Source organism: Furipterus horrens, unplaced genomic scaffold (assembly GCF_987537825.1).
Source record: "Furipterus horrens unplaced genomic scaffold, mFurHor1.1.pri manual_scaffold_5, whole genome shotgun sequence".
Classification (NCBI taxonomy): domain Eukaryota; kingdom Metazoa; phylum Chordata; class Mammalia; order Chiroptera; family Furipteridae; genus Furipterus; species Furipterus horrens.
This window is the reverse complement of record NW_028327175.1, coordinates 126,037,025-126,057,040: the sequence shown is the minus strand read 5'-3', so window position 1 is coordinate 126,057,040 and position 20,016 is coordinate 126,037,025. Positions and strand designations below refer to the sequence as shown.

At 43.1% G+C, this 20,016-nt stretch overlaps 1 protein-coding gene across 1 annotated transcript in view; it reads left to right on the top strand.

The window, feature by feature from the left end:
• The first annotated feature begins 858 nt into the window (after window positions 1-858).
• Window positions 859-20,016, top strand: part of TNRC6A (trinucleotide repeat containing adaptor 6A) — a 106,865-nt gene continuing 87,707 nt past the window's right edge. The window contains exons 1-3 of the mRNA XM_090279391.1: window positions 859-870; window positions 2,624-2,775; window positions 3,086-3,133. Of these exons, the coding sequence (XP_090135517.1) occupies window positions 859-870; window positions 2,624-2,775; window positions 3,086-3,133 (212 nt within the window). The remainder of the gene's footprint in view (window positions 871-2,623; window positions 2,776-3,085; window positions 3,134-20,016) is intronic.

Sequence of the window (20,016 nt, the reverse complement as noted above, 5' to 3'; positions counted from 1 at the left end):
ATAGAGACTATTTAGTAAAGAAAAAGGATAGATAACAAGAGAAGATCCTTTAGTAGGTTCCTGCTAAGGAATCAGTTCTGGTCTTACAGTGTGTTGTCATGCGTCTTTGGGCTACTGCTATACACCAAACTTAAGTAAGAGATAATTTAAAAAGTAGTTAGCATGAGTTCATTATGTAACTCTGGAGGTATCATATAGGATATAAAAACCACACTGAAAAAAATCTTAAAGAACTCGTATCTTCTTGGCTTCCCTAAGGCTGGGAATTAGTTCCAGGGTTTCTCAGCCTTGAGTGCTATTGGCACTTCAATTCGGATATTCTTGTGTTGTGGGGACTGTCCTGTGCCTTGTAGGATGTTTAGCAGAATCCCTGGCCTCTACCTACTAGATATCAGCAGCATGCAGTTGTGACAACAAAAACTGGACATTGCTAAATGTCCCTTGGGAGGAGGGGACACATTGCCCCAATTAAGAACCACTGACTTATTCAAAGCTAAGTCTAATTCAAAGAAAAAAAGAAAGCAAATCTTGACAGCTGTGCAAATGTTGATAAGAGTAGAAAATAAACATTTTGATGCACATGCTTTAGGACACTTTGTGCATTCACATATTCATTTATTCTTTAAGTTTTTATTACACATCTCCCTGAGAGAGGATAGGACCTGGGCAGTCAGGGGTGGTTTTATTTCCTTATAATGGAAGAGGTTTGGGCATGTTTTAAACTCAGTGGAAGGACCTAGTTTTAAAAAAAGAGGAAAATGGATAAGAAAGAAATCCCTTCTTTCTGAGAATTAAGAATGGATTTTAAGCACAGAGGAAGAATCATTTTCAGATTAGGAAAACAAGTGTTGTAAGAGAATGCACACGAATGTATGTATCTAATTGTATTTACCTGTGTGTATATTGTATATCTACCAATCTGTTGATTTGTCTCTACCTTGTATCTACCTACATGTGCATTTCTTTTCTCGCTATAACTACACGTATGTATCTTATTGTGTCTACATAAGTAGCATCTCAAATATTGTATGTTCCTTTGGTGTGAGCTCCCTTGGAACCTGACTTTTCACTTATTGTAACTATTTTCCCCAGGTGGTTACGCCTTGCCACAACAGGCACACTAGTGTGCCAGGAGTGTGCCAGAATTTTTTTAACGTGCAATACCTGACTATTTGGTCAGGGGCACCAACCTATTTTTCTCTTGGGATGTCAGATTAAAAAAAAAGACAACAGCTATCTCAGGTGAATTAATCAAAATTATACTTTTTTTTCTTGGTCAAAGAGGTAAAAAAAATTGAGGGGGTTGTTAAAGGGTATTTCTTAGATGTCCAGCCAGTAGGGTAATAAGCTGAACTTGGGTCCCGGGAACCAGACACCCACGGTTGCATGCTCCGACCAAGCAGAACAAGGAACTTGACCTAACTGTTATTCCTTTGAGCAGTGACCTGTTCCTTTGAGCAATGACTTAGGGAATAGCAGTGACCTTTTCCTTTGAGCAATGACCTGGGAATAGTGGGAAATTTTTGTCTATACAAGCTGTATTTCTGTCCAAGTTTCTGCACCTGCAGGAACAAGAATGCACCTGAAATACTTTATAAACCCCCCAATCCCTAAGGTCGGGGTTGTCCACCTAAGTCCGGCTTGTGGACAGGTGGGCAGTCGCTGGCCAGCTAATAAAGGCTCTTTAAATTCTAATTTGATTGTCTCTGACCGTTTGGTTCTCGCAATTGCTCCACAACAGGGGGGTGCTGCAGAATTTTAGTAATTAGTTTATGTGTGCTAGGAGATTAAAAAGGTTGAAAATTGGAGTCCTTAGAAATACCAGTCTTTCAGTTTTTACTACTCCCTCATCATGTTGGACATTTTGGCCGTTTACAATGTTTCACCACCATCCTCAATGCCAGGACTTCATATCTGGGTGGTGAAATATTTGTAGATATTAAAGATTACTTTCTGGACAGAAACCCGTGCAAATGCAACGGCTGAGTCCAAGGGTCTGTCAGATTAGGTGGAAAAAACCTTTTTTAAACCTCCGATTCTCACTCGGGTATGCATTTCTTACCCGAGGACAGAACTGAAGAGCAGAGATTAAATAACCGGTTCAAGGCTCAAGGTCAAACATAATCACCACCGCTTGGGCTCATCAGGCTGCTGCGGGGACAGAATTTGCAGTTTAGATTTGCGCGCGCGCCAACTGGGTAGGCTGGGAGCTGGTTGTGGTGCTGCGGTGTGTGTGTGAAACTCGGTGGGGGAGGGGCCGTGTGTGTGTGTTTAAAATTCGGTGGGGGAGGGGCCGGGCGGCAGGAAAGGGAACTCCTGTCGCAGCTAAGGAGAAGGGGGAAGAGGGAAGAATTCTAGTCAGATCGGAGCGTGCGCTGCGACACAAACTGGAGCCCGGGCTCTATGGGCCCCCAGCACCCTGCGGGGCGTCTTGGCGGCTACCACCGCCCCCTCCCTACTCGCCCCACCACCTAGAGGCCTGGCGGGAGGCCACGCGCCGCGCTTGGCCGTTGCCATGAGCCTGTTCAAGCTGCTAGTCCAGTTGCTAGGGCGTCCATCTTGAGACCGCTGACCGCGGCGCCCCGGAAGAAGTTGTGGAGCTGAGCGTTCACTTCCGGCCTAGGGCCTGCGGTGGCGGCGGCGGCGGCGGCGGGTCGGTGTAGAAAATGGCGCTGGCGTGGCGGTCTGGGCTTGTCCCCGCGGCGCCGCTGAGGGCTTGAGTCTCGCAGCCTCACTCACCGCGCCCCACTCGCTCGTGCACTTTACACACATGAGGTGAGGGACACACGGGCCTCCCTCCGGCGGGACGGTCCTCGGGTGCTGCCGCAGGGCCCGCCACCATGGGTGGCGGCGAGCGGGGCATCCCCAGGAACTCAGGCCTGGGCGGGGACGCGGGCGGGAGCCCAGGGGCCGCTGGGGCTGGGCTAGGCTGGGGGTCTGCAGTCTGGCCCTTCCTGACCGCAGTCAGGCGACAGCCCCGCAGCCTCGGCCCCGACCCCCCCTCCTCCCGGCCGCGGCCGCTGGCCTCCACTGCAGCAGCTCCGTTTCACGCGCGACCTTCTTTTCCTTTTTCTTTCTGTTTCAGAGAATTGGAAGCTAAAGCTACCAAAGACGTAGAGAGGAATCTTAGAAGGTAAGACGGGCGCGCTTGCCGCCTGCTGCCCGTTAATCGCGTGCTCCCACTCTGGCCCGCGCTCCGGTTCCCAGGCTCCCCGAGTCATTTTCTTTCCCGGCAGCCGGGCCGCGGGGAACCGTGGAAGGAGGGATGCGGAGATGCGCGTGATTACGCGCGTGTGCCTTTCTTCGGGGGTGCGCGGGGGGAGGCAGCTAAAGGCGATTCTTGTAAACTTAGTTAAAACATTCTCACCCTTTTAGAGTTTAATTAGGGAGTTGTGCATTAATCACTGTTACAGGTGTGCAGGCATTGTGTGACTCATGATTGAGACGGCCCTTATGACGGGCTGTCAAACTGTTCCGGCTTCCCCGTTATTACTTTGTAACTCAAATTGTTGTCTTTATAAAGAGATACTATGTGTTCACATTTTTTTCAACACTGAAGTCAGTGCTGCACTGGGAACAGATTTGCCCTTGAACTTTACGAAGCAGAGCCTGCGTTTTGTTTTCTTTTGAAACTACATTCCTGTCTACGTTTCTTTTATAGGCTGGTAAAATAATTAAAAATTCGTTCCCACTAAGTGTTTATTCTTCTTACTGGGCCGGAGTACTTTTGCAATGCTAACTTAAATCATCACCACAGAGGAAGTTTTTTGTTTTTTAAACGATGCCTTTATGGACGTGTTTAGCTTTATTGGGCTGTAATTGCTTAAGCATCAAAGCATTGCCTTGTATTTAATGTTTTTTTCCACATTTCCTGCCTTACAGTCTTTTCCTTTCTTATTCGCTGCTTTCTTTTGCTGTTTTGGGACATTCAGAGAAACTTCTAGTGAGAAGCTTTCTTTTGCTCGAACAGAATAAAATAAAATTTCTCCTGCCTCAGATCTTAATGTAGTTTGTGCTTGATGATTTTAACTTTTAGGTTTATGCTGAGTTGTTTACACGCAACCCAAATTGCCTTTTTTTTTTTTTTTTTTTTTTTTACCATATGGAATCATTTCAAATTGCTGGTCTTTGAGTTTTTGCGATAGGAATCTGTTAAGGTGATCGTCAAAGATTCCGTTCAGTTTCTGAAACGGTGGGCATCATTATCTTACCAAATAAGAGATTTTTTGTTACTCAAAATAATTATGGGACCATATAAAGGAAATTAAGCCTGACTTCACTGCCTTAACAGTTTGTTGGACTTTTAAATAAGTTTTGTTGTCAAAAGCTGTTAAGGAAATGTTAAGATTCAAAACAGATGGAGTTCCTAAGGTGTAATTTCAGCAGCAAAAAGGAGCTTGGAGTTTGGGCCTATTTCTCTCCATTTTTGTTTTGTCAGGTAACTATCAGTATAATTCTTACAGAGTTGTTCTGGGACTTAAAAAGTGATCTCTACCACAGGTATAATTTTAATATGTGATTGTACTCAGAATTTGAAGTCTCTGTGTCAGCTATGTGTCAGAGTTTGAATCCCAACTCTGTCACTTAAAATATGACCTTGACTCTTGGCAATTCACTTACAGGTGTGGGCCAGAAAATAACTAAGGTCTCTAGACCCCTTGGTTTATATAAAAAGAAGTCAGGTGTTTTCCCTGGCCATGGAAAGCCTGTATAAGTATGTAACTAACTAACATAGCGTAGATGATGGTAGCGGTCCAAAGAAAATACCATCTCATTCATATTCTTGAGGGTCTTCAGTTGGTCAGAAGGGACGAAAAGGAAAAGCAAGTATTAAGGAGGTTTTAGGGCAGTGTGTCCTAAGGACTGAGACAGCGGGCTATTTCCTAAAGGATTAAAGTGTTCCATGGAAGGAGAGATGTGGTTAGTTAGGCAAGTGCTTCCTTTCAGCTTTAGCTTTATATTCTTCCTTTTTCCCAAGTAAGGAGCACGTATCTCTCTTTACCCATTTGTACCCTCCCCAGGAATTTCAGGAATTATTCATTTGGTAAACATTTCTTGAGTATCTTCTCTGTTCCAAATGCAAGACTAGGTCCTAGAGAGGAGAGGAATGAAAGTAGCTAAATTTATTGAATGCTTATATCTGCCTGGTATACTTTCCCAAATACTAAAAATGGATTCATCTGATTCTTGGAATACTCTGTGAGGTAGGTGCAATTATTACTCCGGTTTTACAGAAGACTTAGTGGTACAAAATAGTTAAGTAACTTTCAGGAGGCCACACCACTGGTAATTTGGGAAGCTGTCAGGCTTCAGACTATAGTCTCTGATTAGAGACATGCTTCATCTTGAGAAATTTGAACCTGTGCATTGTTGACATTGGACCGGATTAGTTTTTTATTGTAATGTCTGCCCTATGTATTGTAGACTGTTAGTATCTGCCAGTAATACTCTCCACCTCGTTGTGACATTGAGAAATGTCTTCAGATACTACCACGTGCCTCCTGGGCAGGGGTCCCCAAATCACCCTCAGTCGAAAACCGCTGTTCTATCTAGGCCTTTGTATTTCCTGAAGATAACCACATTAATGTTAAGTCTTTAAATGTTAAATTAATCTGAACATCTTTTAGTACCATGGGAGTGCAAATTCCATTGTGTGGACCCCCGGGTTGGCAGCTATAGTCTCTGAATTTTAGAGTTTTCTTGCCATTCTCCTTTTCCTCTGCTAAGAGTTACAAGTCCTCAAAACAGTGTGCCAGGTTGCCAGTGCCAGATCAACAAAATCGGCACAAGAGATAAATTTAGTTTACCACCCTAGGTAAACTATCTTCACCGTTGGCCATTAAAATTGTATCTTTATGTCAGTATCATCGACATTCAAAAGAGGGAACTGTAATGTCTAGGTGGGGGTGATCATGATTGGAACTGAACTTGGAAGAATGGGATCAATTTTGAAAGACAGAGAGAAGAGCAGTGTAAGCATAGCAGGAGTAAGGTGTACAATCCAGAAAGTACATGGAATTTTGAAATAGCAGTAAGCAGTTCAGTTGGATTGGCATATATGGGTGGGGGCAGAGGGAGAGGTTCTTAATGTCAGATTGAGGACTTTTTGCATAAATCTTTAGATAGTAGGCTGCTATTATGTACTTCCAGCAAAGTAATGAAGTGATAGAATAATGATAACTAGTTATCTAGGCAAGAGGTGATGAAGACCTGAATCGAAGTGGTGATAGAAAAGGTAGGAGTGTCATGTACTGAGGAAGTGGGATGAGTTGTGAGAGGAGTACACATGCCTCTCGATCTTGGGTGAATGGAAAATTGACCCAGCCTCTGAACAGAATAGGGGTCAGAACAGAAATAGGAGTTTGGAGAGAGAAGATGATAAATTGCATTTTCTAGGTACAAAAAAATCTAAGTCAGCTCATCTAATTAAAATATATTTGAAGGCCAAAGCCATGAAATTAACTGAGTATTTAGAGCTGGTTCATTACATTAGGTAGAGCCCAGTCAGCATTCTGATCCCTTCATTTTACAAATGAGAAAGCTGTGGTTGAGATAGAGCTGGCAACTTAGGCTTATATTCTCTTAACAAGTGACAGGCTTTTTGACTCTCACTGTAGGGTTCTTCCAACTATGCAGTATTTTATTTTACATTGCACAATAGAAAATAAGATAACTTTGGTTTCTCCTTTCTTTTTAAAAATGTAAGAACAATTTTTCTCTATATTTTGTGCCCATTCCAGTAATGAATTTACCATAATGTAGGGCCTATTGTCTGAAGTAGAAGCTAGATGTTTCATGTTAAGCTGTTTTTTCTAAACCAACTATTAAATACCATAATATTAGAAAAATTGTTAGCGATGCTATAGTACCATATAATGTAGCATCTAAACTGGGACATTTTTATTTGTGATACTTTTGCCTGGGACAAATGCTAAATGAGAAAAGACGAGGAACAACAGACATAAACCAGGGCATTAAGTCTTCCTTAGGTAGGGTGGACCCTGCTCCTGCAATTCATCAATCTATCTGGAAAAACAAAAAACATCTAATTTTGTTAAGCTTTCCTGTTGCTTTCTTGTGATACAGTTTATAGGCCGGCAAATTCATATTGATAGGTTTCTTTCTTGCTTACTTTAGCAGCTGTGCAATAAGTCAGTTGATAGAATAAATGAATCTCAAACTCTTAAGTTTAACTTTAAAATACGTAACAGCTTTCTGGAAAATTTAAATAAAAACATCATGAAAAAATCTGAGTGCCATTCTGTAACCTTTGGCATCTGACATCAGTCTACAAGTATGAGGTAAAGTCATTTACACTTGTGTTTTATGATGACCTCAAAAGTCTTGCCTGTCGTTGCAAAGGCTAAAGTAAGTATGTGCTCAGACACATCTCTCACCCCCCCCCAAAAAAAAAAAAAAATGTCCTGCCATTCACAATAAAAAATAAATCATTCTAACCCTAAGCAAAGAAGCAAGAATGGTGCAAAGAACACCTGTATCTCTACCTATATTTACTGATTATTGCTATTTGCCACATTAGTTTTGTCACTCCATGTCACTCCTAAACAACATGTATTTCCCAGGAACAAGGCCATTCTACATAACAACAAGTAATTATCATGCATTGGAAAGTCAGTTAACTTTGTTACTGACTCTTGGGTCCACATTCAGATTTTTCCAGTTGTCACAACAAGGTCTTTTTAAATATGTTTTCCCTCAGTTTTTTAGAATCTAGGGCTGCATTTAGTTGACTTGTCTGTAATTCCTTACATCAGGAGCAGTTCCTTGTCATTTTCTTTCCTTTTCATGACACTGACATTTTGGAATAGTTCAGACTAGTCATGTTTGCAAGTTTCAGTTGGGATTTGTCAGGTTGTTTTTGTGTGATTAGATCCAGGTAGACCTTTTTGGTAGGAATATCATATAGGTGATATGTCTGTTCTCAGTGCATAATCCCCCCACCCCTGTTCCCCCAACACCATGTTAAAGCAAATTAACAAAGTTGACACAGTATGTTTACCTTTACACTAACTCACTGTTTCTATTATTTTACAATGTGCCATTTAGTTTCAGTTGAGCTATAATTTAAGTTGTTGAGGTTACAGTAATTATAGGTCTTCAGGTTTAAATTGATAAGTTGTAATGATCGCAGCCTTGTTGAAGGGTTATAGGGAAGGGGGCTATTGGACATCAGAGTTACGTGTTTTCAGCTTTCACTAGTGATAAACTTATAACCCTGGTAAGAGAACAAGAAGACACATAGGGCCTGGGCTTGTGATAGGCATTCTTCAAAAGAATGCTGTATTGAAGTTAGTGGCATTGTATCAGGGTTTCTTGTCCTGAATTCTACCGAGAGACCTAGATGGCAAAGGATCACCGCTCCCCAAATATTAAGAAACATTGTGTAATAGGGAGGATGTCAGAAGAGCTGAATAGTGTCAGTAAAGGGGAGATTTTAAGATTCAAAAGAGAGAAAGTAACATCTCACTAAGGCATAGTTTCTCTTTTCAAAACAAACATGAAAATATAGTTTACATTTCTTATTAAGGTAGTTTTATTTTTTATTTTTGGTTTTTCAATTATGGTAGTTTTATTTTTTAAATGATTTGCATACTCTGTGTGAGTTGGCTGTGAAGCAGAATCCTAGCATTTCTACTCTTGAAACTAGGGAACAGCATTTTGAATTTGCAGCAGTAGTATGTTATGTGACAATGACTCAGCTGACTTCCCGGTTCCAGTGGAATGTTCAAAACAGATTGAAACCTGGTTATGGAATTTATACTTTGACCCTTACAAGATATTTTCTGCAAACAGTGATTGATTGGATTTTGTATAATAACAAACAAGATTAAACCAAGTCACTTGTTTGCTGTTCTTACTAGTGGTTAAAAGTCAGCTAGCATTTATTGAGCAGCTTGCTGCAGTGGTACTGAATACTTTCAAAATTTTGACATCTGTGTTTTGTTGACTTTGGTTCCTTTTTCTTTTTTTCTTATTCTTTTGAAATTGTCCCCTAAAACACAAGGAAATAGTCCTATGTGGTGCTTAAATATGCACTGATTTTAAATGTATTTTTAAGCATTACTTCACTCTGATAACTGGCCATACAAAGGATGTTGGAGAAATAGGTTTTTACTTAAGATTCTACTTGTGAACCCATAGGTAACGTGAGGCATACAAATGAGACTCTTATCATGTAAAGATAGGAAGGGACATAAAGTATGCCTTCTCTACTCTGCTGCAAGTTAGTCATTGTCAAGCAACGTTTCTGAGCTTGTCACTATTTCTTAGAGAGCTTTGCTTGCTCCCTAGTGACTGTCGCATTTAAGCCCAAACTCTACTCTGTACTCAACTTACCTCTTCAGCTTTATTCTCTCTGCCTCATGTCTTATCCTCAACTCCTCTTCCTCTGAATGTTCTCTTCAATTTCTCCCATAACAGCTTTCTGGAGTTAAAATTAACCATTTAAAAAATACAGTTCAGTGGCTTTTTAGTATAAGGTCTGTCCAGAAAAAGTCCAGCCATTGTTAATATAATAAGTTTGTGTTACCCTGGCTGCTGTGGCTCAGTGGATTGAGCGTCGGCCTGAAAGCCAAGTGTCACTGGTTCGATTCCTAGTCAGGGCACATGACTAGGTTGCACGTCAGGTCCCCAGTTGGGGGCGTGAGTGAGAGGCAACCACACAGTGATGTTTCTCTCCCTCTCTTTCTCCTTTCCCCTCTCTCTAAAAAATAAAATACAACAAACAAACAGAAAAAAAAGAAGTTTGTGTGACATTAATCTAACCTGGCAGCCAAGAAAAGTGGCCTGGTATGCACATGCGTGAACAATTATGACTTCACTCTACTAGTCAATGGGGACGGTACACGCCTTTGAGTGAGTATGTGTACTGTGTAGCCATCACATTCAAAATGACTGAGCGAATCGAGCAACAAATCTGCATCAATTTTGTGTTAAGCTTGAACATTCCTCCACGGAAATTATTTGGATGATTTTGGGAGATGATGAAATGAATGCAATGCAAATAAAAGTGTGGCACAAATGCTTCAAAGGTGATTAAGAATCTGTTGAAAGGGATCCACGTCTGGAAGGCCTACAAGTAGAACACCTGAGAATGTGTACAGGCTGCAATCAACAAAGATCCGCAACTGTGAGAACTAGAAGCTGGTCTAGGGATTCCAAAAACTACTGGGTCTGAGATTTTGACCCAGGATCATGGCATAAAAATGCGTCAAGGCAAAATTCGTTCTGTGGCTTCTGCTACCAGAGCAGAAGGAACATCGTGCTGTAGTTGCTAATGACTTGATTCATACAGCTACCAATGAGCCAGATATGCTCAATGAGATCATAATTTTGAAGGGGACTGAGGCGTCACTGTCCTATGTACAATGTTTCTTGTATCATCTTCATTAAATTTATCTTTTTCATTGTACATGGCTGGATACTTTCTGGACAGGCGCTGTATAGTCACAGAGTTGTGTGATTATCACAACTCTAATTTCAGAACATTTCAATCATCCCCCCTCCACCCCTGAAGTAAACAAACAAACAAAAACCCTGTATCCGTTAGTATTTACTCCCCATATCACCCCAACCCCAACCCCTGGCAACCACAAATCTACACTCTGTCTCTATGGATTTACCTATTCTGGGCATTTCATGTCGTCGTCGTCGGCGGCAGCCGTCCGTCTCGAGAGACGATGGCGTAGCTTCTTGAGAGTCTATCTGCACCGCCGAGAATGGCTGTGCAGTCCGATTCGGGAGTGACAATCCCTGCCGCACTTGGTACAGGTGAAGGCAGATGGTTGTTGTTGCTGCTGCTGACGCTGCTTCCGCCTCGATCTTTTCTGGACCGCCTCCGCGCGTGACGTACCTTGCCTGACCGCGAGCCTCCAGGCTAGGCGGTCGTCTGCTTGAACTTCCCATGTGTTGAGATTGATGGAGCATTGTGTCATGTCCTTTTTGCAGATGTCTTTGAACCGCAGTTTTGGGCGCCCTGTCATCCTCTTGCCTTCTGCTAGCTCGCCGTAGAGGAGGTCTTTGGGGATACGGCCTGCATCCATTCTTTTGACATGGCCGAGCCACCTGAGGTGTCTCTCGCTAAGAACTGCATGCAAACTGCTCATATTGGCTCGCTTCAGCACCTCGGTGTTGGGGACCTTATCCTGCCAGGCGACATGCAGGACGCGTCGCAGGCACCTCATGTGGAAGCTGTTGAGTTTCCTTTCGTGCCTTGCGTAGGTGGTCCACGTCTCGCTGCCATAGAGGAGAGTGCTGAGTACGCAGGCTTGGTAGATGCGCAGTCTGGTTTTCTCAGTGAGGCTGGAATTGTTCCACGCTCGCCGGTTCAGTCTGGCCATAACTGTGGCTGCCCTGGCGATTCTCCGGTTGACCTCCAAGTCGACTGACAGAGAGCTCGAGATGGTGGACCCGAGGTAAGTGAAGTCGTTGACAACCTCCAGGGTGTATCCGTCGATGGTGATGCATGGGGGAGTCCCCGTGCCTTGAGCCATAACATTCGTCTTCGTCAGGCTGATGGCTAGTCCGAACTCCTTGCATGCGTGGGAAAGGCAAGTGACTAGCTGCTGGAGTCCCTCTTCGGAGTGTGATGTCAAAGCTGCGTTGTCGGCGAAGAGCATCTCACGGATGAGCACCTCTTTGACTTTGGTCTTGGCTTGTAGACGGGCCAGGTTGTAGAGCTTGCCATCGGATCTGGTGTGAATGAAGACACCCTCGCTGCAGTCCTTAAAGGCGTATTGGAGGAGCATGGAGAAGAAGATTCCGAACAGCGTAGGCGCGAGGACGCAGCCCTGCTTTACTCCGCTGCTGACTGGGAAGGCCTCAGAGGTTGCGCCGTTGTAGGACACCGTGCTGTGCATGTTGTCGTGAAAGGACATGACCACAGCAAGCAGATGTGGTGGACAGCCAATCTTCCGTAGCAAGCTGAAGAGTCCGCTTCGACTGACCAGATCAAACGCCTTCGTGAGGTCAATAAAGGCGAGGTAGAGTGGTTTATGCTGCTCGTGACACTTCTCCTGCAGCTGGCGTAGGGAGAAGATCATGTCCACTGTTGATCGGCCAGCTCTGAAGCCACACTGGGACTCTGGGTAGACGCGGGAAGCAAGGGTCTGCAGGCGGGCAAGAGCGACCCGGGCGAATACTTTGCCGACGACGCTGAGGAGAGAGATGCCCCGGTAGTTGTTGCAGTCGCTGCGGTCTCCTTTGTTCTTGTACATGGTGATAATGTTGGCGTCTCTCATATCCTGGGGGATGTAACCCTCCTTCCAGCAGCGACAGAGTAGATGGTGGAGCGGCTGTAGCAGGACTGGTTTCCCGCTCTTTAGGATTTCTGGAGGGATTCCGTCGCTTCCTGGTGCTTTCCCGCAAGCAAGGCGGTCGATGGCTTTGCCGAGCTCTGCCGCAGTAGGTGGGGGGTCTAGCTCCTCCATGACTGGTAGGTCTGGGATGGCGTTAAGAGCAGTGTCTGTTACGGTGTTCTTCGTTGCGTACAGCTCGAGGTAGTGCTTGGTCCACCGCTGCATTTGCTGTTCCTGGTCAGTGATGACCTCACCTGTCTTGGACTTAAGGGGGGTGATCTTGGAGGGGATTGGGCCTGTTGCCTTCTTGATACCCTCATACATTCCTCGTGCGTTGCCTATATCGGCGGCTTCCTGAATGCTTCTGCACAGGTTTAGCCAATAGGTGTTGGCACAGTGGCGGGCGGTCTTCTGGACTTTGTTCCTGGCAGCCCGTAGAGCTTGAAGTGTACTGGGAGTGGGCGTGACCTTGTAAGCCAGTAGGGCCTTCCTCTTAGCCTCGATCACGGGTTCCATTTCTTCCCAGTGAGCCTCGTACCAGTCAGCGTTCTTCCGCTCTTTCTTCCCGTAAGCAATAATGGCGGAGTTGTATATGGCGTCGCGGAGACGTGGCCAATTGGATTCGATAATGTCATCTGCCGCCACTCCCTCGCCGAGTGCATCTTCCATCTTGTTGATGAATTGCTGGATCTTAACTGGGTTGCTGGCACAACTGGTGTTGATGCGTGGGCGACCCTTCATCTTGGAGTGGTGCAACCTCTTCGGCATTATGCGCACCTTGCTTACCACGAGGGCATGGTCCGTGTCGCAGTCTGCACTGTGGTAGCTGCGGGTGAGGAGGGTGCTGCCAATATCCGTTCTTCTGGTGATGACGAGGTCAAGCTGGTGCCAATGACGGGAGCGGGGGTGCCTCCATGACACCTGGTGGATCTCTTTGCACTTGAAGAATGTGTTTGTCACGCACAGGCCGTGGTGACACAAAAGCTCAAGCAGTCGCTGACCATTCTCATTGATCTTTCCTCTCCCAAAGTTTCCAAGGCAGGTGGGCCAGGCCATGTGGTCGGCTCCTACTCTTGCGTTGAAGTCTCCAAGGAGATAGAGAGCGTTACTTCTGGGAATCTTGGATAACGCTTTGTCCAGTGCATGGTAGAACTGTTCTTTCTCTTCGGTGGTGGCGCAGAGGGTTGGGGCGTACGTGCTAAGAATGCTGACTGGGCCGAAAGTTGTTGACAATCGGAGGGTAAGTAATCTCTCTGTGCCTCCTGTGGGTGGCTCTATGGAGTTAACAAGCGTGTTCTTCACAGCGAACCCAACACCGTGCTGTCTTGGTTGGTCCGGAGACTTCCCTTGCCAGTAGAAGGTGTAGTTGGTTTCTCTGATAGTTCCGTTGTCGGCCAACCGGGTCTCCTGTAGAGCCGCAATGTCGATGTTTAGTCGTGCCAGTTCCCTATCGATGACAGCGGTTTTCCTGGCACCCTTGATCCACGGAAGGTCTGCAGTAAGTCCGGGGCACATGGTCCTGATGTTCCAGCTAGCGAGGCGAAGAGCCGGAGGCTTCTTTCTTGTTGTTTGCTTGGAATTAACTGGTGCGGGTGTTTTGTGGCCCACTTTTCGAGAGGCGCCTCTCTGATCCCCACGCACCCAGTGTGGCAGGCGAGCCATGGCGAGACGGTAGCTGTCCAGTGAGGTGCGATGACCTCTCCCACCGTCAGAGGAGACCCCTGGCGCTCGTTTCCTTCGCCAATCGGATGAGCTTATAACCGGTATCTGTCTCCTCCCGTGTTGAATCATGTAAACAGAATCATATAATATGTGGCCTTTTATGTCTTGCTTGTTTCACTTTGCATGTTTTTAAGGTTCATCCATGTTGTAGTATGTGTCACTATTTCATTCTTTCCATGGGAGAAAGATATTTCATGTACTACATTTTATGTTTCCATTCATCTGTTGATGAACATTAGGGTTGTCTTCATGTTTGGCTGATTATGAATAATGATGCCATGAATATTTGTGTACAGGTATTTGTGTGGACATCTGTTTTCACTTCTCTTGGGCATATACCTAGGAGTGGAATTGCTAGGGCATATGGTAATTCTGTGTTTAACTTGTGAGGAACTCCCAGACTGTTTCCAAAGCAACTGCACCATTTTACATTTCCACCATCCATGTATACTATTTCATTCTTCACATTCTCACCAACACTTGTTATTGTTCTTTTTTACTTAATTTTTTAACAAGGTTACTTTATTTTTATTTTATTTTATTTATCTGTTTTTAGAGAGGGGAAAGGAGAAGGAGAGGGAGAGAAACATCAATGTGCGGTTGCCTCTCACACGCCCCCCAACTGGGGATCTGGCGTGCAACCTAGCCATGTGCCCTGATTGGGAATCGAACCAGCGACACTTGGTTCACAGGCCAATGCTCAATCCACTGAGGCACCGCAGCCAGGGCTGTTCTTTTTGATTATAGTCATTTTAGTGAGTGTGAAGTGGGGTCCCATTGTGGTTTTGATTTACATTTAATAACTAATGATAAGCACCTTTTTTGTGTGCTTATTAGCCACTGTGTATCTTGTTTGGAGAAATGGCTATTCAAATGTGCCCATTTTTAAATTTGGTAGTGGGCTATTTTTTTTTAAGTACATTTTATTGATTGTGTTGTTACAGTAGTCTCAATGTATTTTCCATTTGCTCCCCTCTGCCCAGTAGCCCCCCTTCCCTCCAGCAATCCCACTTCCCTTAGTTCATGTCCATGGGTTGTACATATAAGTTCTTTGGCTTCACCCTTTCCTATATTATTCTTAACTTCTTCCTTGTCTATTTTGTACCAACCAATTATGCTTCTTAATCCCTGCACCATTTCCCCATTTCTCCCTTTCCCCGCTCCCAGCTGATAACCCTCTAAATGATCCCCCTACCTATGATTCTGTTCCTATTCTGGTTTGCTTAATTTATTTTGTTTTTATTTTTTAGTTTCAGTTGTTGATGGTTGTGAGTTTGTTGTCAATTTAATGTTCACAATTTTCATCTTTTTCTTAAGTAAGTCCTTTGACACTTCATATAATAATAGTTTGGTGATGATGAGCTCCTTAAGCTTTACTATGTCTGGGAAGCACTTTATCTGCCCTTCTATTCTAAATGATAGCTTTGCTGGATAGAGTAATCTTGGTTGTAAGTCCTTGCTTTTCATCACCTTGAATACTTCTTACCATCCCCTTCTTGTCTGCAAAGGTTCTTTTGAGAAATCAGCTGATAGTCTTATAGGCACCCGTTTTTAAATAACTCTGCTTTTCTCTTGCTGCTTTTAAGATTTTCTCCTGAACCTTTGGCATTTTAATTGTGATATGTCTTGGTGTGGTCTTCTTTGGGTCTAGCTTGTTTGAGACTCTGTGCTTCTTGAACTCGTATATCTATTTCCTTTGCCAAATTTGGGGAATTTTCCTTCATTATTTTCTCATATAAGCTTTCAATATTTTTCTCTTCCTCTTCTCCTTCTGGCAGTGCTATGGTTTGGATGTTGGCACGTTAAAAGTTGTCCCAGAGGTTCCCAACCCTCTCCTCATATTTTTTAATTCTTGTTTCCTCACTCTGTACTCGTTGGGAGTTTTTTTCTTCCTTATGTTGCAAATCATTGATCTGAACCCCGATTTCCTTCCCTTCACCATTGGTTTTATGTGGATCTTCCGTTTCATTTAGCATAGCCTTCACTTCTTCCCTTATGCGTTTGCCATACTTAAGCATATCTGTCAAGGCTGTGAGCATCTTTATCACCAGTGTTTTGAACTCTGTGTCTGTTAGATTAGTATATCCTCCTCGCTTAGTTCTCCCACTGGAACCTTGATCCGTTCCCTCTTTTGGGCCAAGCTTCTCTGTCTCCTCATCTTGACAGGCTCCTGTGTTTGCCTCTGTGTCTTAGATAGAGCTGTTGCACCTGTTATATAGTAAGGGGCAGAGCCTTGGGTATTGGTCAGTACAGGACAATCTGTTAAACCACGTTGTGGCACTGTTTGTGGGGGAGGGGTCTGAGAGGGATCAATGCCACTTGCTCAGCACTTGCCCCTTTTCCAGGCACTTCTCCCCATTCCATATGGGACTGGTGCCCCTCTAGCTGTTGCCCTGGCCGTTGTTCCCAGAGTGGGTGGGTCTGTGGACGTTCTAGGACTGTGATGGCCCTTTAAACACGAGGCACTGCTGAGAGACAGGCAGTTTCTTCCTCCACACCAAGCCCCACTGGTTTACAGTCAGAAGCAATGAGGTTTATTGTCCCCGGTGCTGGGACCATGAGCTGTGCTGTCTGGTCTGGTGCTGAGAGCGCTCCCCAGGTGTCCTTTCTGACTTTTTAAGATCTAGGACTGCACTTTCAGGCAGCATGGTGCTGCTGCCACTGCTGCTGCCACCGCACTGAGTCCTTTCTGCCCCAGCTCCACCCCTCCTACCTGTCTGGATAAGTATTTCTTCTTTATATCTTGTTTGTTGGACTTCCATGCAGCTCGATTTTCTGGAACTTCTAGTTGTCTCTAGTTTTGAGGTAGTTGTAGTCCTTCTTAGTTGTAGAGGGAGATGCAGTGTGTGTGTCTATTTAGGCCTCCATCTTGGCTGGAAGTCAAATTTGGTTGTGCTTTTATTGTTGAGTTGTAAGAATTATTTACATATTCTAGATATAAGACATTTATTAGATATATGATTTATAAATATTTTCTCCCATTATGTGGATTGCCTTTTCACAGAAGTTTTAAATTTTGGTATGTCTAGTTTACCATCTTAATCATTTTTGAATGTACATTTCTGAGATATCAAGCACATTCACAGTGTTGTGCAACTATCATCACTAGCTAGCTTCACAAGTCTTTTTATCTTGCAAAACTGAAACTCTGTACCTATTAAACAGTAACTCCCCATTCACTCCTCTCCTCCTTCCCTGACAACCACATTCTCCTTTGTCTCTATAAATTTGTTCTGCATACTGCATATAAGTGGAATCACAGTATTTGTCTTTTTGTGACAAGCTTACCTCACTTAACATAATATCCTAAAGAATTATCCATGTTGTAGCACGTTGAACAATTAATCCTGTGTGCTTTATTGTTTCCAGTAGTATATGTTGTGTGTGTTGCTTAGGACTTTCTATATGTAACATCATATCATTTGTGAAGAGATAATTTTCTAAAGTTCTTTCTAATCTTGATACCTTTTATTTATTTTTCTTGTCAAATTTATGACTAGAACCTACGTACATACAGTACAGTATTGAATAGAAGTGGTAAAAGCAGACATCCTTGTCTGTAATCCTAGGGGAATAGCATTCAGCCTTAAATATAAGTATGATGTGAGCTCTTTATTAAGTTAAAATTTCCTTCTATTCATGCCTTGAGTGTTTTGTCTTGTCGTGAATATGTGTTGGATTTTGTCTTTTGAAATATTGTGTGGTTTTTGTATTTCGTTCTGTTAATGTGTTGTAATATATGGGTTGACTTTCATATGAAACCAACCTGCATTCCTGGGATAAATCCCACTTGGGCATGGTATATTGTCTTACATATGTTGCTAGATTTGATTTGTTAGTCTTTGTTGAGGATTATTGTTTTTGTATGTACAAGGGTTATTGATCTGTAGATCTGTAGTTTTCTTTTGATCTTTGTCTTCTTTTGGTTTGGTCTGATTTGGAATCTGGAATCTGGGGTCTTTAGCTGTTGGTTTGGTATTTGCCTCATTCTGTTCATAACAGTTGCTTTTACATATTGAGTTCCATTTTCATTTTTAAAAAAATTTGTTCAGCTTTTTAAAGTATGATTAACAAGTTACATCTATTCTGTTCCCCTCCCGCAGCCCCATGGTTAGTGCATTGCCTTTATGTGGCATGTTTGTTTTTGTTTTTTGTTTTTGTTTTTTTTTTTAATTCGAGAAATAATTGACATCTAACTTAGTGTAAGTTCAAAGTGTATGATGTGGTGATGTGATACATTTAAATAGTTCAATATGATTACCACTTATCATTAGCTAATACCTCTATCATGTCACATAAATGTTAACATTTCTTTTTTTGGTGAGGACATTTAAGACCCAGTCTCTTTGCAACTTTGAAATCTATAATACCTTGCTGTCTTAATCACTATTCTGTGCATTGGATCTACAGAACTTATTCCTCTTCTAGTTGCAAGTTTGTACCCTTTATCAATTCCCTCACCTCCCGGTAACCACCAGTTTCTACAAGTTCAGCTTTAGTAGATTTCACATATAAGTGATATTTGCCTTTGTCTGACTTACTTCACTTAGCATAATGCCCTTAAGGGCCATCCAATTTCCTTCTTTCTCATGGTTGAATATTATTCCATTGTGTATGTATGTGTGTCTTCTTCATCCATTGACATGCATTTAGATTATTTTCATATTTTAGCCATCATGAATGATGCTGCAATAAACGTAGGAGTGCAGATATCTTTCTAATACCCTGTTTTCATTTCCTTTGGATATATATGCAGTAGTGGGTTTACTGGGTCATTGGGAGCTGTCATTTAAATTTTTTGAGGACTTTCATATTGTTTTCCGTAGTAGGTGAACCAATTTACATTCCCACCAAAAGTGTACAAGGAATTCCTTTTTCTCTACATCCTTGTGAATACTTCTGGCATCATTTCTTGATTATAGCAGCTTTAAGAGGTGGTAATTCCATTTTCCACTGTATGTTCTCCCTTCTTTGGTTGCAACCTTAGCCTAGTGCACTGTTTTGTATTTGGTGTCTTGTAGTTAACATTTAGTGTACACTTACTATGTGCACCTGTTAAGCACTGGTTCTGCATTACCTGATTTAATCTTTACAACAACACTTCAAGGGAGGTACAGTTTGACACCTCCCATAAAGAAGGAGATGAGGACTTCAGAGAAAATAAACAGTTCACTAACACAGCAGGCAGTGGAGTTGAGAGGTAAGCCCACTTCTCTTTGTCATTGGAGCCAGACCTCTGAAATGCATGCTATGCTAAAGGAAAATGCTTGTTTAAATGGTAGATTGGATTTAAACTGGTCCTCAAAGAAGCAGAATGTGAGTGAAAGTTAGAGTGAAGAGTGCATGGTCTGTGGTCATGATGGAGGTAGAGCAGCGGTTCTCAACCTGTGGGTCGCGACCCCTTTGGGGGTTGAATGACCCTTTCACAGGGGTCGCCTAAGACCATCAGAAAACATATATATAATTACATATTGTTTTTGTTATTAATCACTATGCTTTAGTTATGGTTGGGGGTCACCACAACATGAGGAGCTGTGTTAAAGGGTTGTGGCATTAGGAAGGTTGAGAACCACTGAGCTAGAGGGTTAGTAGAAGCAAAGAAGCAGGAACTGACATTTAGTGGAGTGCCCAATACAAATAGACGTGGTTTTTTACTTCAGAGCTGCAATTAGCCTTATTTAGAAGAGTGAGATTAACATCTGAAATAATTATAAAATGAGCATTGTTTAATTAGGGGTCAGGGGTGAGGTTTGTTATGAGATGGAAAGGAACTAGTAATTAAATTAAACCTCAAAAGAGGAATAGAATTTAGTAGAGTAGTTTAGCAAACCAGATTTTGGGTCAGCCTTACCACTGCCTTCTACCATACAAGTAACTTAGACTTTCTGATTCTTAGTTTCTTTGTGTCAAATGGGAATAACTTCAGTCTGTGTTTCAGGGTTGTGGGTTCAAAATGGATAGTATCTCAGAGCATTTT